The following is a 26,167-nucleotide window of genomic DNA, read 5'->3' on the forward strand; positions in this document are numbered from 1 at the left end:
ATTGTGTTAAAAAGTATAAGAGGATGTCTTTTCTGTAGTTTAGTCAATGTTAATTTTAGTTTGTCACAGTAAAAGTCTTAAAATGTGAAAATTTTGTAATATGATCCTTTGAGTTGGTCACTGGGAATTCATCGCTTTTTTACAAAAAGAGATCACTTCTTTGAGGATTATAATAAATTGGCTACTTAAGAGTCATAAAGAATTGGAACAGACTCTTCGGTCCAATTAGTCCACACTGACCATATTCCCAAACTAACCTAGTCCCACTTGCCTGCATTTGGCCCACATCCCCCCAAACCTTTCCAAATCATGTACTTATCCAAATGTTTTTTTAAATGTTGTAACTGTACCTGCATCCAACACTTCCTCTGGCAGTTTATTCCATGTACTAACCACGCTGTGTAAAGAAAGTTGCCCCTTATGTCTTTTGCAAAACTTTCTTCTCTTACCTTAAAATTATGTCCCCTTGTTTTGAACTTCCTTACCCTAGGGAAAAAACTCTTGCTAATCACCTTATTTATGCCACTCACGACACTTGTCCGGATTGGAGTTAAGAGGCTAAAAACTAGTTGCAGAATTTGAATAAATTCAGGAATTGCTCCTGTTATATAATTTGAAAATTCGCATGGTGCTTAAGTGCTTCTGGAAAGATGTAACCTTTTGACAGATGCTTTCTAACAGTGTCACAACAGTAGCAGAGCAGTTAGGAGTGGATTTAAAAGTAGGGGATAAAAATGCAGTAACTGTCAAGTGTTGCCAAACACCTGAACCTTGACAAAGAACAGAGTGATCTTAATGTCATTTATGTTGAACGGGCCAGAATTCAACTGTATATGAGGCAGCTTGAACTGAAAAGAGAAAAGAGATCACTTGAATTTGACTTCCAAAGAGCAAATGCACAGAAAAATCTTTGAAACAAAAACGGGAAGTGCTAGAAAAACTCAGCAGATCTGGCATCATCTGTGGTGGGAAAGCAGAGTTTCGGGTCCAGTGAGGAAGAGAAAGGGAGTTGAGCAAACAGAAGGACTTCAAAGGCTTCACGACTCAATATTGAGTTCAAGAATTTTGGGGCCTGAACACCTTCTTCCATGTCTTTCCAACTCCAACCCCCCACCAAACACCCCAGACCTTTATGTTACATGGAACTATTTTCAGCACAGCCAACCATGGTCCCAAGTAACAGCTTTCCTCCTTTCCGATTGTTCATCACAAACAGAAGCATATTTAAGATTTGGAGATGCTGGTGTTGGACTGGGGTGTACAAAGTTAAAAATCACACAACACCAGGTTATAGTCCAACAGGTTTAATTGGAAGCACACTAGCTTTCTGAGCGACGCTCCTTCATCATACTGAGATAGGTTCTTGAGTATCAAGGTGATGAAGGGTTACAGGGAGAAAGTGGGAAAATGGGGATGAGGGTGGTAGAGACTGAAACCTTCATAATATTTAAGAAGTATTTATGTGTGCACTTGCGATGCCAATGCATTCAAGTCAATGGACCAATCGCTGAACAATGATATTAGATTAGTTAGGCGTTTATTCATTGACTGCACAGACTCCATGGGCCAAAGAGCCTTTTTCTGTGCTGTAGACCTCCATGATTCCAAGTGTACTTGTCTCTTTTTAACCTACAGTCTAGTGCTTATCATATAGTGAAAACTGCTGTTCCTAATTCATATGTGTTAGTGTCAGATGCGTACAGACAAAGGTTAAAAAATCTAATGAGGAATAAGAACCAGACTTCAATGGAAAAGGAAATGATATGTTTTAGGTGGTGTAGGTCTACAAATAATACCCAAAGAGATGTAATGTTTAGGCAAAGATGTTAAACAAAACCTCTTTAGGAGTAACCTGGAAAACTATAAGGCTTCTAAGATGAAAAGTGGTTGTGATAATGTCTGATGCTATTTTTGTTTACAAACCCTCACAGAAACTGGACAGGCCTTAATAGAACATTGGTAATGATGAGGAAGTGTGGCTCTGCGGGGGTTGTTGTATATATGAGTGAAAGAATTTGGCAGGAAATGTAAAGAAATGAAAGGTGCCCTAACACTCTGCTGTGTGACTTCCAGCCATGCCAATACAATGCTGTGTCCCCGCTCTCTGCTGGTGACTTCATCTACTGCTATCAGAGTTTGTAACCTGGCAGAATCTCCTTGTGTTCTTACACTATTCCTTCCTTTGAGGCAACATAGTACAGTGCATACGATGAGAAAAACAAGCAGTGGGTATGGGGAGAAAAGGGGAACATTGATTTCAGAAAAGCAACTGATTCTATGTGTGCACGTGGAGAGATGGAAATGTTGACTGTCCTGTTGGAGGAGAAGTTTGGAAATTGGCAGAATGGAAGGATTGACCCTGCTGTAGTGAAAATGTGCCAAAGCTGTACAGGAAAAAGAGAGAGTTGTGGAATGATGTCTCAACTTGGAAGCTATGGAGTTGCTGCCAACTTTGGCCAAACTCATTCTGAGAGGGAACATCACGTGCCTCCAATAACTGCATTATATCAAATAGCATTTTTCAATGATGTTCGATATTTGGCTCAGCACTGCTGCCTCACAGGTTCAATTCCAGCCTCGGGTGACTGTATGGAGTTTGCACATTCTCCCCATGTCTGTGTGGGTTTCCTCTGGGTGCTCCAGTTTCCTCCCACAGTCCAAAGATGTGCAGGTCAGGTGAATTGGCCATGCTAATTTGCCCATAGTGTTAGGTGCATGAGTCAGAGGGACATGGATCTGGGTGGGTTACTCTTCGGAGTGTCAGTGTGGACTGGTTGGGTCGAAGGGCCTGTTTCCACAATGTAGGGAATCTAGTCTAATCTGAAAACAAACTGAAAATATTTTTGTGCCTCTCTGATGTTCCTTCTGAGTTGCTCGCAACATTAATTTTTAAATTCTGAAGATTCTGAGACAACCCAGGAGGAGGTTGGAAGGGTGTGTGTGTGTGTGTGTGTGTGTGGGCGGGGGGGGGGGAATGTGGAGTGGTTAGCCACCCTAAGCACTCGTGAAGTTTATTGTTTCTTTAAGTTCTTGCAGTGCACCTTAGTCCTTAGAATAATGAGTCTGGCATTGACCTGCTTAGTAGGACTCTGGCCATTGGCTACTAACATGCTATTGGATGACAGGAAGTAAAACACAACCATCCTGTTTATGAGCACCTGCAAAGGGGCAGTGGTATGTCTGGGAGAAGGATCTAGCTAACGGCATTTTGCCTCTTGCTTCAATACTTTTCACAGTCTTTTGCCCTTTGGAGAATAACTTGGAATATTGAAAGAATTCACAACCTAATAGGCCACATCCTGATTGCGGTCACCTTTCAAGTCTTGTGGTGGAACTTGGACACAGAACCTTCTGGCTCAGAGGCAGGAGTGCTACCAACCGACGGCCAAAGTTTTTCACTAACTGTCTTTGAATGGTGTGCCTCCCATTTAAAGGATGTCTTTCAGTGCCAATCACATTGGTTGAGGTGCCATCTTTGCAATTGCCAAGTTGCATTCAAATGAAGTTTGAATATGAAAATTAACTGAGCCTCTGACCAATGTCACCGTGCAAGTAGAGCAGACAGCCTATCGACAGTCAGTATTTCCATTTTCAGACATTGGCCCTTCAGAGTCTCTGAGCATCAGGCAATCACCTCTCTAAAGGAGAACACTTGAAGAATTGAATTTTCTCCCATTTTGTCCTCCCAACTAATTGAATGATTTTACTTTTAATTTAGAGATAATTGTTGATGATATTTTCACTGGGAAGCTGTACAGGTATGATTTGAAGATATTACTACCATTGAGTTTTAGGAAGCTGAACAAACATACGTGGTTGATGTTGAAAAAGTTTTAAGGTTATGTATATGTATTCTCTGTTGATGCTGAAAAGAAATGCTCCAACAATCGTCTTACAATTGTCTCAATATTTCCTTGCTAAACTTAGGTTAGCATCAATCCACTATTAAACAGTATGACGCCACATTGTTTAGCATAAGATAAACACATAAATTAATTTTACAAAAAAAACCAAAAGATGCTGAAGTCAGAAATCAAAACAGAAATTGCTGGAAAAACTTTAGCAGGTCTGGCAGCATTTATGGAGAAAACTCAAGAGTTAATGCCTCAGGTCACATGACCCTTTTTCAATTCTATTACATACATTTGTTTTATTGTTTTGTGTCAGTTCCTACAAAGGGCATGGCTCCCATTTCAGAAGTTGACCTTTCACACCTTGTTGCTAAAATGAGCATCCAACACAAAGGCATGAGAGTGTGTTTTCCAGGAGCTTTTCCCCCCCCTTTCTCTCCAACTTCCTTCACATCATTAATCCTCCAGCACTCATTTTACTAGTACTCTAGGAGGATGGTGTATTCCTTGGTGAAGGGGTGGGGGAACAATGTTCGAAAGGGGATAAGTACTGATCCAGTTGGGGAATTCAAAGACAGAAGTTCATTTGCATCACCCTCTTACAGTCTAAGCTCCAGGACAAAGTGCAGATCCATTGCACTCCTACATCTCCCATCTAGCCCAACAATAAATTGCAAAAATGGCCTTTCATCACTCCGACATGTAAGTAATACCAATTCGATTCCTAGTGCTAGAACATCAATCCATGGCATATTATTTTCCTCAGCAGTAAGACCATTTGTATTGCTGCACTTGGAGATCAGAGAAAGGCAGGAAAATAAATTCCATCAGGATTAAGGTACATTGGGGCAGCACGGTGGCTCAGTGGTTAGCACTGCTGCCTCAGGGACCTGGGTTCAATTCCAGCCTTGGGTGACTGTGTGGAGTTAGCACATTCTCCCCGTGTCTGCATGGGTTTCCTCTGGGTGCACTGGTTTCCTCCCACAGTCCAAAGATGTTCAGGTTAGATGGATTAGCATGGGAAATGTAGGGTTACGGGGATGGGATGGGTATGGGTGGGATGCTCTTCAGAGGATCAGCGCAGACGTGATGACCAGCTTCCATACTTTAGGGATTCTATGATTCTACATTTTTAGCAACAGAACTAGGATTATCATTTGGCAACCTTTAAGGAGAGCTGAAAATGTGTTGCTGGAAAAGCGCAGCAGGTCAGGCAGTATCCAAGGAGCAGGAGAATCGACATTTCGGGCATAAGCCCTCCTTCATTCCTGAAGAAGGGCTTATGCCCGAAACGTCGGTTCTCCTGCTCCTTGGATGCTGCCTGACCTGCTGCGCTTTTCCAGCAACACATTTTCAGCTCTGATCTCCAGCATCTGCAGTCCTCACTTTCTCCTCGAAAACCTTTAAGGAGACCATGGCAAGAAAGAACAAGACTTTCCAACACATAAGATGTACATCAGAGCAGTCTGAAAATATTTACCCGCCATTTTTCTCATTCAGCTTCTCCATGTACTGGGCGAGAACGTCCACCACCTCACTCTCGCTCAGTTGCAGGTTGCCTGAAACGTTGCACCGGAGGTCATTCCAGTCCGACCGCAGGAGCTCAAAATCCATGGCGCTGACGCTGAACGTCCGTTGCCAGTTTATGGTCTCCTCTGTCCAGCCTCTCTGTGGCTCAGGATCCTCATAACTGTAATCTGACATTCCATCGTCGGTCACCTCAAACTGGTCGGTATAGGTTTGTTGTGACTCACTCAGATCGTCAGGCTTCCAGTAGGGCGTCTCTTCAGCACCGTCGCCAACAGCAATGCCGGGTGATTTGGGATCCTTTCCTTCATCATGAAGCGCGGCCTCTTCCTTGCCCAAGACCTCCTCACTCAGAAGGTGGATTTCGGGTGTTGCCACTACGCTGTCTCTGTTCCTGTCACCCTGAGGCTGCTCCAGATTTTCTTGCAGTGCCTTCCAGTTTCTCTTTTGGGTGGTTGAACTGCGGAGTGCGCCATTATTGGTATCTGGCACCTCCCCCTCCTCCTGCGAGGTGTTGCTATTGAACCAAAAGATTTTATTCCTGAGGTACGGTGTTGTTTTTCTCCCCCTTGACATCGAGACCATTTTCCTCTCCGTACCTGTGTCTGGCAGTCCCACGATCTTTGTGCTGGGAAGAACATTCATTCCGGGGAACAACTCCTTGGTCTTCTCAGCCTGCAATGTCCTTTTCTTTTTCTCCTGGGGCCTGGTCACGTAGATTTTGTTCTGCAGCTTCTTGGGCTCGCCAAATCTTTTTTTATGGAGCCCAGCATGAGCCGAGTTACTCAAAAACTGCTTGGTTTTGCTGGGGACGAAAGGGATAGAAATCTGGGGCTGCAAGTTGAGCACGCTCCCTTTCCCCAGCTTGGACAGAGCTGACTGGTTGGCCGGCTTCTTTGTCAACTCTTCCGGGATGAACTTTGCCCAGGTCAGGGACCTGCTCCGCCTGCTGCTTAGCTTGTGAAAGATGCCCGTTTCCTGACTGTCGTAGGCAGCCGCAGATGGGGGCACATTATCTCCCTGAGGAATTGGATTGAAGGCCTTCTTTTGCAATTGCACAGCATGATGCTTTCTGGACGTCGACCTTTTCTTATGGCCAAACGCATCATCATCAAGGCCATTCCTGTTTTCCGCTGCCAACGGCAAAAGTTTCCCCTCGGCAGTCACTTGGTCCTGAGCGAGGCTGCCATTTTCACGATCTTTCACATTAATCTTGCCCCACTTTACCTGACTATCACTGAGTATGGATTCAGTGTCTATGCCTTCCGATTCTTCTGGGAAATCTATAGAACCCAAATTACAGAGAGAAAAAGAAAATGACTGTTTGGAAGTGATAGAGCAGTACCACAATATAAAAGAACTGGATTCAAAATTACATTTGCATCCATTTCCAGACATCCAAGTCATGGATTGCAATTGCGCTGTCTCCTACTTTGAACAGTTTAAGTGAACAGCTCAGGGCAGCCTATGCTATGGGTTGACCACACTCTTGACACGAAGCCTAACAATGTTCTAAGGCACTGTCCAGTAAGTCCTCAGCTCCAAAAGGCAGTCTTTCTTTTTAAAGGGAAGCTGCACTGAAGGAAAGTCAGTGCTACCATTGGAAAAGGAGTTAATGGAACAGGGAGAGAGAGAGAGAGAGAATTCCCCATTTTTCTTTCTTCTGTTATTCATTCATGGGATGAGGGCATCATTAGCTGGGCAAACATTTATTGCCTATCCCTGATTGCCCAGAGAAGGTCAGTGACTGTGCATAATGTTTGGGTGGGATGTCTGCCAGTGGAGGCAGTGAAAGGTGGGTGTGAGGAGTGAGACCAGTAGAGTCTCTGAAACGCAGGGATTTAGGGAAGGGAACTGCCATCCTTACCCAGTCTGGCCTACATGTGACTCCAGGCCCACAGCAACCTTTCACTGCCTCCATGTACCACTAGCAGACAAACACTCAAACACTATGCACAGTCACTGACCTTTTGTGGGCTGGAGTCACATGTAGGCCCAACTGGGTAAGGATGGCAGTTCCCTTCCCTAAAGGGCATTAGTCAACCAGATGGGTTTTTTAGACAATTGACAATGGATCCATGGTCATCACTAGACTCTGAATTCCAGATACTTACTGAATTCAAACTCCCCCAGCTGGACATTGTCTGGGTCTCTGGATGTGATTTTGCTGGCTTTAGTCATGCAGGGTGATGGTAGAAGAGAAGTCGTGTTCTTGGAGGAAGCCAAAAATCTACAAAGGGGAACACTTTCAAAGTGAGTGGAAACTGGCGCCGAAAGTGTAGAACCCCAGAAGCATGGACATGAGGATTAGGCTGCAAGGCTGGAAAAAATTTAATGATCTCCCCATAGTCAATGAATGCACCTTCAAAGGGAATTTCAAATCCACCCCACCACTGACTGCCAGCTTGCTTAATTCACCAACATCCCCATCTGTCATTCACCAGCAGTTCGAAGCATTCAGGACTCACCCCTGCATTTCAGAGATTCTACTGGTCCCACACCTCACACCCACCTTTCACTGCCTCCACGTACCACCTGCAGACACCTTACCCAAACACCATGCACAGTCACTGACCTTCTGCCCTCTCATGCGAGGAGAGGTGTCATAAGAACAAAGGTGCATTGGTGGAGGCCAGGGACACAGTCAGCTTGACAGGAGACAGGTTTCTCTGTATAGCAGCTATGCTGTGGCACAGCCCTTATCATCCAGCAACACTGATATAACCCAGTGTAAGTTCCTGCAACTCAGTTCCCAGCTCAATCCCCCTCTGTTACCTGACGTGATGAGCTAGCTGTGCTGTGCCTCAGACTCTCTTGCCCTTCCCTGACGTCGACGTTTCCGGTCTGATTTTCTATTTTCAGGTTCACACGAACTGCCTTGTGCGCAGCAGCAGGAGGAGGAGGACAGAGAGCAGCAGCCCCTGAATGATGAAGGCCTAGTCTCATCACGTGCAGCTCCCAGTTCAGACAGCGGCTTTGCTGAACCTTTAGACACTTGCGTGGAGTCCAGCCCTGCACATGATGGGTCACTACACCTGTGGGGAACGGATAGTGAGCACATCAGCTCCCCAGGGAGAGAGGTTAGGGACAGCTCTGACTGAGACAGAGCCCAGGTGAGGACTCTGGTGGGACAGCCCATGTGGAGAATGCACAGCGAAACATTTGAGGCAGAAGCAGGACTGCCAGGCAGCTTTCTATCAGTACAAAGGAAAATGGAGGCATCTGGATCCACTGTGGCACATGGAATAGCTAGAGCTTGGAACTCATCCTTTCCTGCATAGAAGTGATGGCCAACTCTGTACATAACTGGGCACAATGCAACAGCCCTAATGTATAGTGCAGCACAGCCAAAGGCCACCCAATGGCTCAGCACTGCAGCAGAAGGGCAGACTGGGGCCTCAGCTTCCACACTTGCTGTTACCCACACTCGGGTTACTGCCACCACTGACGTGGAGCACCCACCTGGAGCCCTTTCTCGGGGGGCGGGGGGGGGCAGCATTTCTGCCAATGACCCTCTTGTCAACCAGTCAGCCCGGGCTGCAGATGCTGTCCGACTTACTGCTTACCTACTGAGGCAAAGTCCTCAGCACCCAGAGCTGGTCAAGGGCTCTTGCAAGGAGTGAAAATCAGTGGTCACGCTGAGAGAGCACTGCTTGAAAGCACTAGGACAGGCAGGAAATTACTCCCAAACAGGCGCTAGGGAAACGTACTAGGAGAATCATTCACTTCATTTGGACAAACGAACATGTCTTTGGATAAGAATGTTACAGAGAGTTTGCTGCTGCCTGCCTTCATTGACCTTCTTGGCCAAGCGGACACTGTAAGGGAGATTCCCAGATTAATGGTGAGGGGAAGTGTAGAGGAACAATGAGGCTAAAAGAATCTAGTTTAATGGAAGCAGAGGTTGAGCAAGAGCCTCTAGCACACTGAATACAGCATATGTCACCAACGCCTCTTCCTTCGTCCAAGGTTGCTTCTGTGCTCCTGTGGTGATGGCTGCCCCTTCATGATGCAATGGAGTGAAGGACTGAGCAGCCTACCAGACACTTGGAGATATTGTCAGACATGTACTGCAGGGATCCCTCAGAGCCATCCTGGCACAAGAAGTTGCTCAACAACATGCAAATCAGCTGCATTAAGGTGTTTCTGATGGGTCTCAGTTTTGCCCATTGCTATTGGCTAGTAGAGGGAAAACATGAGCACTGTGCAGAGTGGGTTGGGATGGGAGAATAGGTGGGGGGGGGGGGGCCTTATTATTCATCCTCAAACAACTTGTTCTTGGAGAAGCCATGAGAGTGAGAACTACAGACTTCCTCAGATTGAAGATATTATAGATGCCGCTATTATAGCAGTTATTCAGGATGTGGTGTACTGTGCATGACTGCATACCAACTACACATTAGTAGAGCGATAACTCTTGAGGTTTCCATACCTCTACCCAAAGGAGCATGTCCGTGTAACCAATGGTTCAGTTCACCATCAGCAATGTGGTAAATTCACATAGAGTCATAGAGATGTACAGCATGGAAACAGACTCTTCTTCCAACTCATCCAAGCTGACCAGATATCCTAAACAAATCCAGTGCCATTTGCCAGCACTTGGCCCATATCGCTCTAAACCCTTCCTATTCAAATACCCATCAAGATGCCTTTTAAATGTTATAATTCTATCAGCCTCCACCAATTCCTCTGGCAGCTCATTCCATACATGCACCACCCTCTGCGTGAAAATGTTGCCCCTTAGGTCCCTTCAAATCTTTGCCTTCTCACCCTAATTACATTGTGTCTCTCCTGTTGTCTCCTGGATATGTCAATAGGTGGGATACTTGGAGATGTTGCCCACTTCTCGTCGACATGAAAGTTGTGGTGGGTAAAGCTTTCTGTGGAAGGCACTGCTCCTCTGCCCGATTTGCAGAGCATTCACACTGTGTTGCTGTAGTGTTTGTAATGAGATCAGCCAGGTGGACCTCATAGAATAGGAGTTCTCTGATTGGGGCAGTTAATTCTGTCCAATCAGGGAGCCCGGGCTGACAGATATAAACAGGAGGGTCAGAAGTTTGGCTCACTCTGAGAGCTGGCTCTGAGGGAGCTGGATCAGTATCAAGGACTCTCCATGTGTAAATAAAGGGTGACAGGTTATTTTAGCTGCATTAATTGGTCATCTTATAGACCTTGATGCTGCAACAACAATTCCCAATCACCTTGCAGACTACAGGTGACAAACTCCTCTGTCCTTCCTGAATGGGTGCATAAACTCATCAACAAATCTCTGAAAACAATCTCCAGGACTTCCACCCCAACTTTCCAACAGCAGAATTAAGGAGAGGACACCTTGCTTGCATCTGGATAACTGGCCCCTTAAAGAACGCCAGTCACAGGGATTGCACATAAATGCATGCTCAGCCTTTCTGGATCAGCACAGGTATCCTTCATGAGCTGTAGTAAAAGTGGCTGGAAATCCATATTATTTTGTGGCTTTGCAGTTTCTATAGTGCTGTAATCAGTGATGGTACGGTGCCCACTTTGGTGGGGCATCTCTCTTTTGCATCCAGTTGTATGTAAAAACAGTGGGCATGATTTTACCATGGGTTTTGGGACCCCAGTAATGGTTGTAGATGGGGGATAATTCAGCCATTTTTTTTCTTGCCCATTTCAATGGCTGATCATTCTGGCAGAATAAGAAATGCTCTTTAAACAAGAAAACACTTTGAAATTATGTGAGTTCTGTGAATAAGTTAAACCATAATAAGTTTAAGAGACTGAGTCACAAGGATATCAAGTAAGTTTTAGCTGGTTTATAAATACTGAAATGCTTGCTAACAAATATTAATGAGATTGCGTTATCACAACAATGCCAATTTGCCTTTCAGTATTTGCTTTTACGTTTTTTTGGTTTACTTTTTCTTTCTGGTGGAGTTTGGAGTTATTTGATTTTTTTATAACTCAATATGAACCATTTTCCAATTAGTCTTCAAATGAGAGAGCAGCTACAACGCAGAAGAAGCAACTCACCCCGTCCTATGTCTCTCTCTCCCTTTTCTTTGTAGTTTTTCACTCTTCGGGTATTTATCCAAGTCTCTTTCAAAGGCTGCAAATGAATCTGCCCCCAACACTATTTTTTCTAGATTTTCCACATGTTGCTGATGGCTATTTTGCCAATTATTTTAATTCGGTATATTGTGGTTCACATTTTTCCAAGAACAGCAACAGTTTCTTCCTACCTACTCTGTTTAGAACTCTCAGGATTTTAAATGCCTGGATTAAATTTCCTCCCAACCTTCCATTACCTAAAAAGAACAACCCAGCTTGTCCAATCTATCCATGTAGAGCAAGTCCTCATTCTCAAAACCGCAAACCCTTCAAAACCGCAGTGCACAGAATGGGACACAATACTTCAGCTGAAATACATTCATAATTCCATTTATATTTAAGATAACTTCCTGGCTTTTAATTACATTCTATCTCTATTTGTAAATCTGAGATCCTGTTTCTCCCATTTATCTTGACCAGCTGTGACTCCTGAAATTTTATTTTGAGGTTCTTCACAGATGACTGTATTGGAATTTGTAGATATCTCTCTATTGAAAGCATTTAGACTTTGTATCTGAATTATGTTGGGGGCATTACAGAGAGACTTCTATTCTGTATTTGACCTAGGCTCTGTATAGTTTCATGCAAATGGTATATGATGCCACCAACAATGGACACATGTCAATTAATTCAAAGTGTCTCTCCTTTCGAGAGCAGACCAAAGAAGCATATCGAGTATTCCTTGTATTTACTTGACGTTAGCTTAAGAAGTACATTGCAGGAGAAAGGAATCCAAGAATTTGTGGATAGGAATTGAAGTGGGAGAATACTCATGTGAAGCATAAACATCAGCATTGACCCATTGGCTGCCATACATTCTACTCAGTTCTGAATAACCATTGGCTTACCCTCTGGATTGTCAAACATGAATGGCTTGTCTTCCTCTTCATCCATCTTCATGTACTTGTAAAATCCAAATCTATTGGGAGAGAAAGGACAGAAGTTTTCAATCAAAGTGTGGAGTCATAGAGATGTACAGCATGGAAACAGATCCTTCGGTCCAACCTGTCCATGCCGACCAGATATCCCAACCCAATCTAGTCCCACCTGCCAGCACCCGGCCCATATCCCTCCAAACCCTTCCTATCCATATACCCATCCAAATGCCTTTTAAATGTTGCAATTGTACCATCCGCCACCACTTCCTCTGACAGCTCATTCCATACATGTACCACCCTCTGTGTGAAAAGGTTGTCCCTTAGGTTTCTTTTATATCTTCCCCTCTCATCCGAAACCTATCCCTTCTAGTTCTGGACTCCCCGACCCCAGGGAAAAGACTTTGTCTACTCTAAGGTCACCCCTCAGCCTCCGAAGCTCCAGGGAAAACGGCCCCAGCCTGTTCAGCCTCTCCCTGTAGCTCAAATTCTCGAATCCTGGCAACAACCTTATAAATCTTTACTGAATCCTTTCAAGTTTCAAAACAATTCTCCCGATAGGAAAGAGACCGGAATTGCACAAAATATTCCATCAGTTGACAAAAGAATGTCCTGTACACAACATCTTTCTGATAGGAAGGAAACCAGAATTGCATGCAATATTCCAACAGTGGCTTAACCAATGTCCTGTACAGCCACAACATGACCTCAATACACCTGTACTCAATACTCTGACCAATAAAGGAAAGCATACCAAACACCTTCTTCACTCTACTATCTACCTACGACTCTACTTTCAAGGAGCTATGAACTTGCACTCCAAGGTCTGAGTTACAAAGCTCCAGTTGCTTGTGATGCATATTCAATTGTGGAAAGAAATATATTTAAGGGACAAATCTCAAAAATATCAATATAACTGTGATGTGATGGATAAGAATGAAGGAACCTTGATAAGAGGAGAAATATTTCAACTTACTCTCTCTTGCAACATACCTACAGAACTTCATTTACACTTAGATCCTGCTACTATTTCATATCAAAGTTGCTACCATGTTGGTGAGACGATGACTGACAATGAAGAGGAAATATATTTATGTACAGTAAATAAATTCATTCACAGTGTTTCAAAAAATAAATCCATACATCCATAATCTAATTAGCTATCCTAACGCTGCTGATTATTGATAAGAAATCTGTAATGCAAGTCACAGACCAGTGAGAAAGCGAGAGATATGCAAACAAATTTAATCATCACTCTGTCCCCAAGTGAAAATCTTACACATTTATAGCTAATTATAAAATTTAATCTTCACTATTTTAATTTGCAGAAATGTTCAATTACGTTATGAGTTTCTGAGTGCCTTTGTTTGCATTTTTAGCTGTAGGATTTGAAGCAAAGATGAGGTTTTGATATTACTTTCCTCAGGCAATTGTTTGATGGGAACACCAGAATATATTTTGTGTATTTAATATACGCCAGTTTAAGTATAACATAGGAAAAACAGATTGCAAAGTCTGATGGGGATAGGAGCACTCAGTAGAATATGGCTTGTGTGGCAATGTTTGCTGTTGACACATCGCTGACAACATTACTAACCAAACACCCATACATCATAATTCAGAAAGGTTTCTGGGGAATGAAATGAACTTTTTTTTTATTTGAAGAGAAACAGACAGGCCTTGGCTTTCCAAAATGCCCTCCATCCTCTTGTTGGGCTGTCAGGCAGAGGAACAGATCATGGAATTATAGAATCCCTCCAGTGTAGAAGCAGGCTATTCATCCCATTGAATCCACACTGACCCTCTGAAGTGCATTCCACACAGACCCATCCTATCCGTGTAACCCTGAATTTCTCATGACTAATCCACCTGGCCTGCACATCCCTGGACACTATGGGCAATTTAACATGGCCCAATCCACCGAACCTGCACAACCGCAGACTGTGAGAGGAATCAGGAGCACCCGGAGCAAACCCAGGCAGACACGGGAGAGTATGCAAAATCCACATAGACAGTCGCCCAAGGCTGGAATTGAACACGGGCCCCTGGTGCTGTGAGGCAGCAGTGTTAACCACTGAGCCGCTCCCAAAACTGACTTCATCCCAGATGAGTACTCGGAAGTGTGGTCCATGGCATCCCAGCCTTCCTGCCAATTTCTGAGGGCCAGTTTAGTTACAAAAGAAACATATGGGTATTAACTGCACGCAAATAAAGGAACTATGGCTTCTACCATATCTATTCTATTGACTCTTGTTTGAAACAGGCATCGGGGTAGCTGAAGGAGTGGTTGTGGCTAAAAGTTCACAATGCATCTTTAAAGATGGGGCTGCTCAGGAGTCGACCAAAGAAGTAGAAAGCACGTAGGCTGTGAAGTCAAGGTTACATTGGTTTTATTTTAGAATTTACTCACAGCCCAATTAAATACCAAAATCTACTCCAAAGGAGGACAGTTAGCAACTCAAATTATAACCTTAGTGATTTTATTAAAGGGTATCAGATTAATTGACACAAGCAGCACAAAAGCAGCAAAGACAGAATATTTTATGCATTTAAAGCAAAATAGAATGGGCTTGTGAACAACCTGAATTCCAGTTCAATGGATTAATCCTCAACTTTGCCTCAAAGCCAAATAATTCTTCCTATTCAATGCTTTATAAAATAAATTCATGCTTTTCTGTTGCACTGTTGTTTCAATCTAATGCCTCTTGCATTCTCTTTTTTAAACTTCACTAATGGGTCCTTACTTTTCCAAATACAAAGGGCTCTCCCGGTAGAAACACTTATTCTCTGTTTCCATATGAGTGAGCCTGGTGAAGTCATTTGGATAGACATAGGACAAGTAGACCTGCAAGAGAACACAAACAACATGGTGAGGAGTGTATTCATCCCTGGGATCGGTCAGGAAAACAATGTCTTCCAACTGCACACAATGGGAAAAGTGGAAATCTGTTTCTAAAACATTCTGGCTGTGAAGTTCTGTGAAGGTCTGACTGCAGTAACTCTGGTGGAATCTTCCCTGGAAACGGTGGTAGATTTGATTATGTCAAGGCTCTGGTCGCCTTTCACCATTTCTATTGTAAGAAGACTGGAACAGCCTCTGGGAAAGTATTGTTATAAATGGAGGGCTTTTCTAATTGATGTCACTGTCAGAATTCAAAGACTTTATATTTCAACTTCCCTGCCTGTGTTCACTATGACAACTTGCCTTTACATTGAAGAACAGAATTGAATTTCTGTGGCTCATATCGTTGCTTCAGAATGTCCCAAAGCAAATAAAGTTAGTTTTGAAGCCATTGAAGTAGCATAGGGATTAAGTGACCAATTTGCCCACACCAAGGTTATATAAATAGCAAGGAATAATTACTAAATCTAGTTTTAGAGATGAGGGTTGAGGGATAAATATCAGCCGGGACTCTGGGGAGAAATGTTTGTTCTTTTTTAAACAGTGCCATGGGGTCTTGCAAGATGGGGCTCAGTCTCATTCAAAAGATAGCCGCTCCAGCAGTGCTGTCAGTATTGCACTCCTCAGTACTCTACTGGGATACCAGCTGAGATTACGTGTTAGTCTCGGGAATGCAGCTTGAACACACAGTTCTCTCAGTTTGCTGCAGGAATGCTACCATCAAGCCACGGCTGGCATCTTACATTAAACCAACTGTGGAGGCTCAGCTCTGATTCCCCGAATATTTCCCGCTTGCTACTACACATGGCTTTAGAACCTGAAGAGTCGAAGTTCAATTTCTCATCGTTTTCACACCGATTGCCATTATTCTCAGGATGTGAGGTCACACAGCTATAAAACGGTTCATTGAGAATTTAAAGCTATTCATTTTCAACTGAGTGAGCAAAAATTGAGCTCTTCGAAGCCATGAAGGGTTATGATCAAGATGAATAGTGGTAGCTTGTTTCCATTGGTCTGCGAGTATCATAGAATCATATGGTGCAGAAGAGGTCCTTTGGCCTAGTGAGTCTGTACTGCCAAAGTTACACTACTTCTTACACTAGTCCTACTTTCCTGCACTTGGCTGATAACCTTGGATGTGCTCTTGAAGTGTCATCACATTCAAGTACTTATTAAAGTTTGTGAGGTTTTCCACCTCAACTAACTTCCCAGGCTGTGCATTCCAGACTCCCACCATCCTCTGACCGGAAAAGGTTTTTTCACCTTAAAATTACGCCCCCTTGTTATTGACCTTTCACCTAAAGTGAATAGCTGCTTTCTATCCACTCAGCCCATGCCCGTTATAATCTTATACACCTCACTCAAGTCCTCCCTCAACCTTCTCTGCCCCAAAGAAAACAACCTGAGTTTATCCAAGCCTCTATTCATAGCTGAAACACTCCGTCCCAGGCAACATCCTGGTCAATCTTCTCTGCAACCAGTCGAGTGTAATCACATTCTTCCTCCAGTACGGTGACCAGAACTGCACATGGTACTCCAGCTGGGGCCTAACCAGGAAGGGTCCTGATCAAAAACGTCGACTTTCCTGCTCCTCCAATGCTGTCTGACCTACTGCGTTTTTTCAGCTCAACATTTTATTGACTCCAACATAAATCTCCCTGCTTTAATAATCTATGCCACAACTGATAAAGGCAAATGTCCTAGATGCCTTCTTTACTACCCTATTAACCTATCCTGTCATGTTCAGGGATCTTTCAATAAGCATCCCAAGATGACTGTGTTCCTCTGAGCTTCGTAGTGTCTTGCCATTCATTGAATATTCCCTTGTTGTGTTCCTTCTTCCAAAGTGTCTTGCCCCAAGTTGCTCAGGATTAAATTCCATTTGCCACTGATCTGCCCACCTGACCAAGCCGTTTATATCTTGCTGTTACCTAACCACCCAGACAATCACTGACCACCACCCAGACAATCTTTGTGTCATCCACAAACCAACTCATCATTCCCCCTCCCCAACATTCTCATCCACGTCATTTCTGAATATCACAAACAATGAGAAACTCAATATTGTTCCCTGTGGTATGCCACTGCACACCGGGCTCCAATTACACAAACTGGGGTAAAGTCACCACCGTTTTAAGAGACATCTCTCATTGGACCTCGCATGTTTAACCGGAGGGTCACGGCGCCTCAGGCAAGATCCAAGGTTGAAAAGGAGAGTCTCCCATGGTAACTTCAGTTGGTGTGGGAATTGAACCTACGCTGTTGGCATCACTCTGCATCACAAACCAGCAATTCAGCCAGCTAACCAACATCCTAATCAATTGAATATTAGTACATAATGAGTTAAACAGGTTAGAAAAACATTGTATAAAAGACGGCTATTGTATCGCATTCCATTTCACAAACTAATGTTGCACGGGCTCCATAACTTCCTTTAAAAACAAATTTGGTGTTCTCAACAAAGAAAAACATGGAGGTTAGCAGCAAACTGGAATTTAGTTCACAAGAAAAAAGCTACCAGCATAGACTTGATGGACCAAACGGTCTCAGTGTAATGGTTTACAATTCTTACTCACAAGAGATGTCCATTATAAAACTCCGATTTGGGTTTTATGGGGCTTGTCTCCACCAGTTGTTGACACGCTGAGGACATCCTTAACAGGCTGAGGGTCAGTTCTGTGCACCTCTAGCTAGGTTTGTCAGCCACTCTTGCAGTCCCAGTGTTGGCAGAACTCAATAGTTCCTGCTGCTGGAGCTTCTCGTAGTTGGACAAAGAAGTATCACAGATATGACAGTCCTGTGCCTTTTTCATCGGGAGGGATTGGGCATGTTGAGGGCAAGGGGGTATGGTCGGGGGGAAATGTGCTACTGACACATGCAGTACACCCCCCTAAAAGAATGCATCACCACTTTCTTCCCAGCCTTTCATCAACTAGAATGGAGAAAATGTTCTTCCCATTCCACTGCTTGGAGTATTATGGCAATAGAAGCAGATTAAGGGCATTAAGTGGAAAACAGCTGGCCGCTTACTGGGCTTGAGGTGACTGGGAGCCTTACTTATCAGCCGCACCTCATGAGGATTGAGTCGAGATTTGCGGGAAGGTGATGGGCTTGCTACCCGAGCAAAAACCCGCCTGGCAGGTTATCGTAAACTTGAAATCTTTTTTTATTCAATTTATTTGTAAAAATAATTATCTTCGATGAGTGACACAAACTAATGAAATTTGTCCACAGTGCTACATGCTTCTTAGCTGCGCAGAAATTGCCAACAAATAGCAGTGTCTCTATTGGCACCAGTTTATCAACTAATGAGCTGGAGGTGAGGCAAGATTTATGGCAGGGCTGAAACAAAGTCTATTTACTCAGCAAATAGAATCTATTTAAAGCAGTGCAAGGCCAGTAAACTGTCTAGACTGTCTGTCTATTTTAGAAGAGTTCCTGCAAAATGCAGCCAACAGAACTCAGAGCCAAAACTGCAGCATCTCACCCCGACTAAAGCAAGCGAATTCTCCAGCAAAATGTCACAAATGATGGATGGATACATACAAGTTGCGTAATATGAAGTGTGCCTGGAAGCTCTATATCAGTCACTCACAGATGTGCTGGAGTGAGTAATTAAATCATCTCATTTTGCTTGGGAATAGTGCTGTCAGTGTTCTAGCATCCTTCAAAACAGGAAGAAAGGACACCCACTTGGACTGACAATTAGATTGGGATGAATAGGAATAATCAACTACCAATAGGCAAGGCCTCTGCTCAGAAGGCATTTAAAACAGCTCACTTTGGGAGGTGTTGGGTGGAGCCGTTGTACGTAGAACAAAGCTGCTACAAAATCCTGAATCATTGCACCTAGACCTTCTTAAGTTGGTCACTGTACAGCTGACAGGATATAGAGGCAACAATGATCATTTAAGGCACCCAGGGATTTAAATTATGAGGACAAGTTAACAACATCAGAGTTGTATCCTTTGAAAACGAGTTGAGCTGGAGGCAAGCACACTGAACCTTTCCAGACAATGATGGCAAATGCACAAGGTCAAGGCAGGCAAAATGTCAATTATATTTTACATGAATTACGCATGAGGAGATCGGGATGAAAAGGAAAGTCAGGTAAAAAGAGAGTATTGAAATCTATTAACTAAAGGACATTGAAGCTACAGGTATAAATGGATTGAGCGGTTAATTAGTCACTGAGTGTCTGGAGAAAGACATTTAAAGGGTAATGTAAAATGTCCCAAGGGGCTCTACAGGAATATAATCAGATAAAAATTGACACGGAGATGAGGAAAAAGCCAATGAAGGATGATTGAATATTGGTCATTATCCAAACGACTGGAATACAAAGGGTGAAAGTTTTATTACTGTTGCAGAACTCTGGTTAAATTCCATCAGTAGGACTGCATTTGTTTGTACAGAGCACGCCTCATGAAGGATACTATTAGATTCAGACTGGTTTCACCGAGTGATACCTAGGCGAAAGGGATTAGATGATGAGGACAGGTTGCACAAGCTAAGTTCATTTTTCTTCAAGAAGATCTAAAGGAGGCATTTAAATCTTTTGAGAGGTTAGAGAGAAAGAAATTCCATTTTTTGGTGGGAGAGTCTAGAATAAACGGGATTAACTTTAAAATTAAAAGCCAGGCCATTCAGATGTCAGGAAGCACATCATCATACAAAAGCAAATGGAAATCTGAGTCTTTCATTTCCAAAAAGTTCTGAGATTGGGTCATTAAAAAAAAAATTTTTTAGATCTATGAATCAGTTTTTGTTAGATAAGAGCTTTATGAACTTGGGATGAAGTCGCTAGATTGAGTCACAATGAAGGGCTATCATGATTAACTGAATGGCAGAACAGGTTTGGATGATTAATGACTCACTCCCTTGTCTAATGTTTCTTCCTAGGTTCTAGCAGGAGGAATTACAATATGAGACCCTTCCAACAAGTAGGTTTTCACCTGAAAGAAATGCAAACAGGAAGGTAGAGGGAGGAATCTGAGAGTTTACGGTTTTAATGGCTGAAGGATTGTCTGCCCTTCACTCAGCAAAGAACGTGATTGATGCCCAAGAGGATGGAACTAGAAGAAATTCAATACTAATGGGGAAGGATGAAGATGCCAAACAGTATCTTTGCAATTGGGTCAATTGTATTTTTTACGTATCAAATGTTGGAAATTATTATTCGAAGCACATCAGAAACAATAATGGAAGAGAACATTCCACAATGAAATTTAATGCTTTTCTGAATTTTCTTTCCTTATTTTTCCTATGCAGCCAAAACAGCCTCTACTCTTCTTGCAACATCATTCTAATGAGAAAAAATATAATTGTACCATCGCCTTCCTTAAAATCATTCCTTTCCAGACCCTTACAAATTTAGGATTTCATCAGTCTTCTTAGACAGTCCCTTGGACTTAAGAATGACTTGCTTTCACTCTGGTTCAACTGATCCTGACCTGACTGCTAAGTCCAATTCACTGATCTGAAGATTTGCTGCACTCAGGTCAGGTGATATCTGTTGGGCCAGGCAGATGACACATTTGCAGGTTTGTGTGCTTTTTCCAGTACCTTCGGCTTAGCCTGTACGTGTTCCCAATTCCATCTCTTGATGTGCTCAGTGTCTTACTGAACGAACCTCCTATATTTCAGATGGTCACATGCCAAGGCCTTCTATTGGTCAGTGGGACATGATTGAGAAATTCCCAGACCATCCCTACTGTTCCATTCATCCTCTTTCAATGAACTGATTGTAAAAACAACACAACTAAGAATTCCCTGATTGAATGTTTCATTTATTTTATTAATTTTTAAAAGCATTTTGGTGTCTATTTTACACTGCTGACGTGGAGATGAGCAGCTACTGTCACACTACAGTGTTACAGCAATCACTGTAAGAATTCAAAAGCCCTGGTCCAATCACTTCTAATGACTCAGCATTGTCATGATCTCATAAAGGTTACTTTGATTATGTGGGATCATTAGGCTTTATTATACGTTTAACAGTGCACTGCCAGAGGGGGGCAGTAATGACTGTAACATGGAGAATAAATTAGTTATAGCTTTAATAGCAATGAATACTACACCAACTGCAGTGATTATTCCTCTATGCCCTGCAGTAAAACTCCAGCGCTGTCACAATTTAAAGTACAATAAAATCGTTAGTTAAATGGATGTAAAGAAAAGTTTGAATATATAATAAAAAGGTAGGTTCTGTTGGGAGAGCTTAGTGTCAAAGCTGTAGGAAGGACAGGGATGTAACAATTCAGTAGATTCTATTCATTTTGGCACCTGCATTTATCCAAAGAAACTGGAATGACCTATGAGTGAAACATTTCAGCAAGGTCTGTTCATACCGCAATAAATCCAGAACAGTTAGATTATGCTTCCACTTTGTGCCAAAACCCATTTAATAGAACAGTTTCACGTAGATTAAAATTACTATTGTGATACAAAGTACTAGTGTCTCCCTATGGCAGTAATTTTTAAAGGACACAAACTTATATTAAAAATAAAAATTGGTATGGTTGGACAGTCCAAACAAAGGAATCCCGATTATCTGAATGACACGAGCCGGGAGTATTTTGTTTGGATAATCAAATGTTTGGATAATCGAATGCCGGATAACACTGTTGAGCCAAGTATCGGGGCCTTGTGATCTTGTTTGAATAATCCGAAATTCAAATAATCGAATGCTGGATAATTGAAGTCCCTCTGTATATGACAGAAACGTGAGCTGCATAGAATTTTACACATATAAAACAGTGGCATATACGTTTGGCAACACAAATTTATTTTTACAAATATGGACCTTTCAAAGTCAAATCTCCAGTGAAGTATTGAAGGAGTGCAACATTCTCAGAGGTGCATTCCTTCAATCATGTGACTTGGATCTCCAATGAAAGAGTAAGCTTTATTTGAAATGTAAACTGTTCAGGAAAACGCAAATGTGCTACTTTTGGGCCCAATGCGGAGGGGGAGTAGTGTAGACACCATATTAGTGGGCGTTTGGAATTTCAGCTGAATGGGACTCATAGGCAGCTAAATTGATCCTGAATTAGCACACACTTTTATTTGCTCTTGTCAAACTGACATAGCCTCTCATTGACTGTGACTTATCAGCTGGTACAGTTTGCTTTTGATGGTAGCCTGTGACTTTTATGGTCATAACCTTTCCCTTACACACTGCAGGTAAAGAAATACATTGTCTAATTTCCCTCTTATATCACTGCATTAAATATAAACAAGCCTATGCATGAAAACTTTTACACTTTCATTATGAACTGGATGCTTGATCCACCTTTTATGTCATTGTTTTCTTGTCCCTCTTACTATTTTTCTCAGTAAACATGCATCTCTCCTCTCCCATTTACAACCACATGTAATTATACACAGACATGGTTACAATATCCTCTTTAATATATTTTATTATTAGTCAGCTACAAGGGTGGTTTAATCAAAACAAAAACAACAAGCTGTTTAGAAAATAAGTATTCACCGAGGAATAACAAGTCACAGCTAACAGTGTGAAAGTTTACATTTATCTTATCCTTCTCGCCTAAACTAAAGTACGTAGACCAAGTCCACTTTTAAACCAGCAGTTTTAAGGATGCAAAATGCAGGGTTAAATGTTAATATTTGAGGCTTTTTTCATGGATATCTATATAAAATGTCATGTTTTAATCAAAAGGACAAATTGCAATTTATTTCAAGACCAGCACCTTATCTACAATATCAAAACCTTTACCATCTGTTGAGGTCCAGATGTTTATAATGGTAATTAAGAAATATAGAGCTGAGGAAAATACTTAATTAATTTATATCTTTCTATCTTGCTTTTCCAATAACTGACACCATATTTAAAGTTTCATAAAGGTTTCATTTATCTAAATACTTTCAAATTCTGCTCATTTATTCAGAACCACCGACTGCTCTAAACTTCTATAATACAGAAGAACTTCTGCAATTTGTCCCACAGTTACATTTGATAAAGGAGAAAATGTTTCTTAAATGTGGTAATTTACATCGATCCCCTGTAAAGATTAGCTCAAATAGTATACGTTGTGTCCTGTTCTGGTGATGTTATACAAAACAAACTTAGTTAAAATTACGCTAAATGATTCCAAGTGGCGATCACTGGAATATTATTGGTATCCTGCAAATGCTTTAAAAGTGTTAATCATTGGAAAATTCTCAATATCGACAAAATATTCATACAATCATATATTTTGAATGAACATTTATTAGATCTTGAACAATAGTCTACCTTAACATTTTCACAACAGTTAGTTAATAAATATATCACTGTCTTTAAACAGATATAGTTTACAAGTCCATATTTTAACCAGCAGTTTTATGGATGCAAAATGCATTTTGCTCAAGTTGAATAATACGTTGGATGCAGATTGATGCATTTAGATTCAAGCGGCTGAAGTTTCCCAACATTGCCAGGTTCAAGGATTGGCATCAATTCTGGGTACCAACCTCATGCAATGTCACTGCACAATGCCTGGCAGAATTTAGCAGGAGGCAAGCAATTAGCGTCTTACCTTTGGGATGAATATTTAAGGAGAGTCAAGGCGTTCAGAAGGCAGGAGCTTGTCAGTCAACGTGTTTGCATACAGAGTGTATCATTACCATGAGTGGACTCGTGAAGATCAACATCAAGGGCAGTCAGTCTGACAATTCAGCGCACCGCCCTCCCAGGTTCTGTTGGAGTAGGTGAGTACCTGGAAGGTGGTGTTATTTCCACATGGTGGCAGTAGGAAGCCTGCCATCCCCTTATGATAAATTGCCAGTGTGCCCATCTCCAAGACAAAATCCTACGCATCATCTTTTTGATCACCAGCAGATTTAACTCAGAAATAAAACATGATTTTCTTACTGTCCCCTCAATAGCATTTAAGGCAATGTTTGCTCTGACTTTTGCAAGACTTAAGAAGTTCAGAGGCGAGTGATTCGATGGATTACCAAATTTACGGAAGTCGTACTGAAACTGGTTTTTCACAAGCAGGGAAAACATTGAAATGGAAGTTAGAAGGCTAAGAAAAGTTAAGTGCTTATTTTAACTATAACTGCAATGTATATTGTGGCTGATGGATTAATAGCTTGAGTACAGAGAAAGAGAGGGCACAGTATAATTGTACAAGGAAAAAACACATTTCTACAGCTCCTTATCATGTCCTTAGGCTGTCCCAAAATGCATCACAGCCAGTTAATTGCTTTATAAAGTGCAGCCAGTATTGTAATGAAGCAAACCCAGGAGACAATGTGGATATAGCAAGGTTTCACAAACAGAATCTGTTTCTGATGGTGTTGATGTGGGTAGATGTAAATGATCCCATGGATCTATTCTGGAAGATGAACAGGCTACTTATTCCTGAGGTCCTGGCCAATGTCTATCCTTCAACTGATGTCACAGAAAAAAACCCAGATTATCACAATGATATTTAAGGTTAGGATTTGGTGCAGTGCTAATATTCTGGATGCAAGTTTGCTCGCTGAGCTGGAAGGTTTGTTTTCAGATGTTTCATCACCATACTAGGCAACATCATCAGTGAGCCTCTGGTGAAGCACTGATGGCATGGCCGGCTTTTTATTTATGTGTTTAGGTTTCCTTGGTTTTGTGATGTCATTTCCTGTTCTTTTGTTAAGAACAGGAAATGATATCACCACTGGAAATGATGTCACCAAAGGAAATGATATCACTAATACGAAGAAACCTAAACACCTAAATAAAAAGCTGGCCGTACCATCAGTACTTCACTGGAGGCTCACTGATGATGTTCACTGACAAATGTGTTGCTGGAAAAGCACAGCAGGTCAGGCAGCATCCAAGGAGCAGGAGAATCGATGTTTCAGGCATAAGCCCTTATTCAGGAATTCCTGAAGAATGGCTTATGCCAGAAACGTTGATTCTCCTGCTCCTTGGATGCTGCCTGACCTGCTGTGTTTTTCCAGCAACACATTTTTCAGCTCTGATCTCCAGCATCTGCAGTCCTCACTTTCTCCTCACTGATGATGTTGCCAATAATGGTGATGAAACGTCTAAAAACAGACCTTCCAGCAAACTTACATGCAGAACCCCAACCTGAGCTACAAATCTTCTCAAAACTTGGTAGTGCTAATATCACTGGATAAGTAATTCAGTTAGGAGAAAGTGAGGACTGCAGACGCTGGAAATCAGAGTCGAAAAGGGTGGTGCTGGAAAAGCACAGCAGGTCAGGCAGCATCCGAGCAGCCGGAGGAATTCAGAACCCCTGGTTTATGGTATACAGACATAGATTCAAATCCCAACACAGCCGATGGTGAAATTTGACTTCAACAAAGTTTGTAATTAAAAGCTAAGTTTAGTAGTGACTATGTAATCACTGTCAATTGCTGTTAAAGAAAAATCCATCGCGTTCACTAATGTCCTTTACCTTTGCAATTACTTGCCCTACATGTGACTCCAGTTTTTCGAAAAGTGGTTGACTCCAGCTGCTGCCCTTTGAAGTGGGCTAGACAGTAAATCAGCTCAAAGGCAATTTAGGATAAGTAACAAAAGCTGGCCTTGCCAGTGATGCCCATGGCTCACGTAAAATAAAAACGAGTTGTGGAGAATTCTTTGTTTAAACAGTATCATGGGTTCTAACAGATTCATCTGAGAGGCGAATCTGTGAACTTTGATTGGAGAGGCTCTGTCAAGGAAAATACACCAGATAATAACAATTGACAGTTAACTGCCAGATCCGATGATATTCACTGCTGTGGATACTACTGTCAAGCCGAAATGCCATTCCGCTTAACATACAAAGGTTAAAAGGTGAATGAATTTCAGTGCTGGTGTGATCCCAGGTATATAGGCTGGATGTCCCAAAGACTGTCAGATCATATCAAACAGCATATCCCTCTGATTGTGCATAACAAGCAAGTTATTGACCATACCC

General features: G+C 42.3%; 1 protein-coding gene across 5 annotated transcripts in view; it reads right to left on the reverse strand.

The window, feature by feature from the left end:
* LOC122557945 (N-acetyl-beta-glucosaminyl-glycoprotein 4-beta-N-acetylgalactosaminyltransferase 1-like) overlaps positions 1 to 26,167 on the reverse strand; it is a 667,804-nt gene that overhangs the window by 46,798 nt on the left and 594,839 nt on the right. For all 5 annotated transcript variants that reach the window (XM_043706193.1, XM_043706198.1, XM_043706197.1 and 2 more), the window contains exons 12-14: positions 15,088 to 15,188; positions 12,317 to 12,387; positions 5,332 to 6,661 (exon numbers count right to left, since the gene is read on the reverse strand). In XM_043706193.1, coding sequence (XP_043562128.1) covers positions 5,332 to 6,661; positions 12,317 to 12,387; positions 15,088 to 15,188 — 1,502 coding nt within the window. The remainder of the gene's footprint in view (positions 1 to 5,331; positions 6,662 to 12,316; positions 12,388 to 15,087; positions 15,189 to 26,167) is intronic.

This window comes from Chiloscyllium plagiosum, chromosome 16, assembly GCF_004010195.1.
Source record: "Chiloscyllium plagiosum isolate BGI_BamShark_2017 chromosome 16, ASM401019v2, whole genome shotgun sequence".
In the NCBI taxonomy this organism is placed as follows: Eukaryota; Metazoa; Chordata; class Chondrichthyes; order Orectolobiformes; family Hemiscylliidae; genus Chiloscyllium; species Chiloscyllium plagiosum.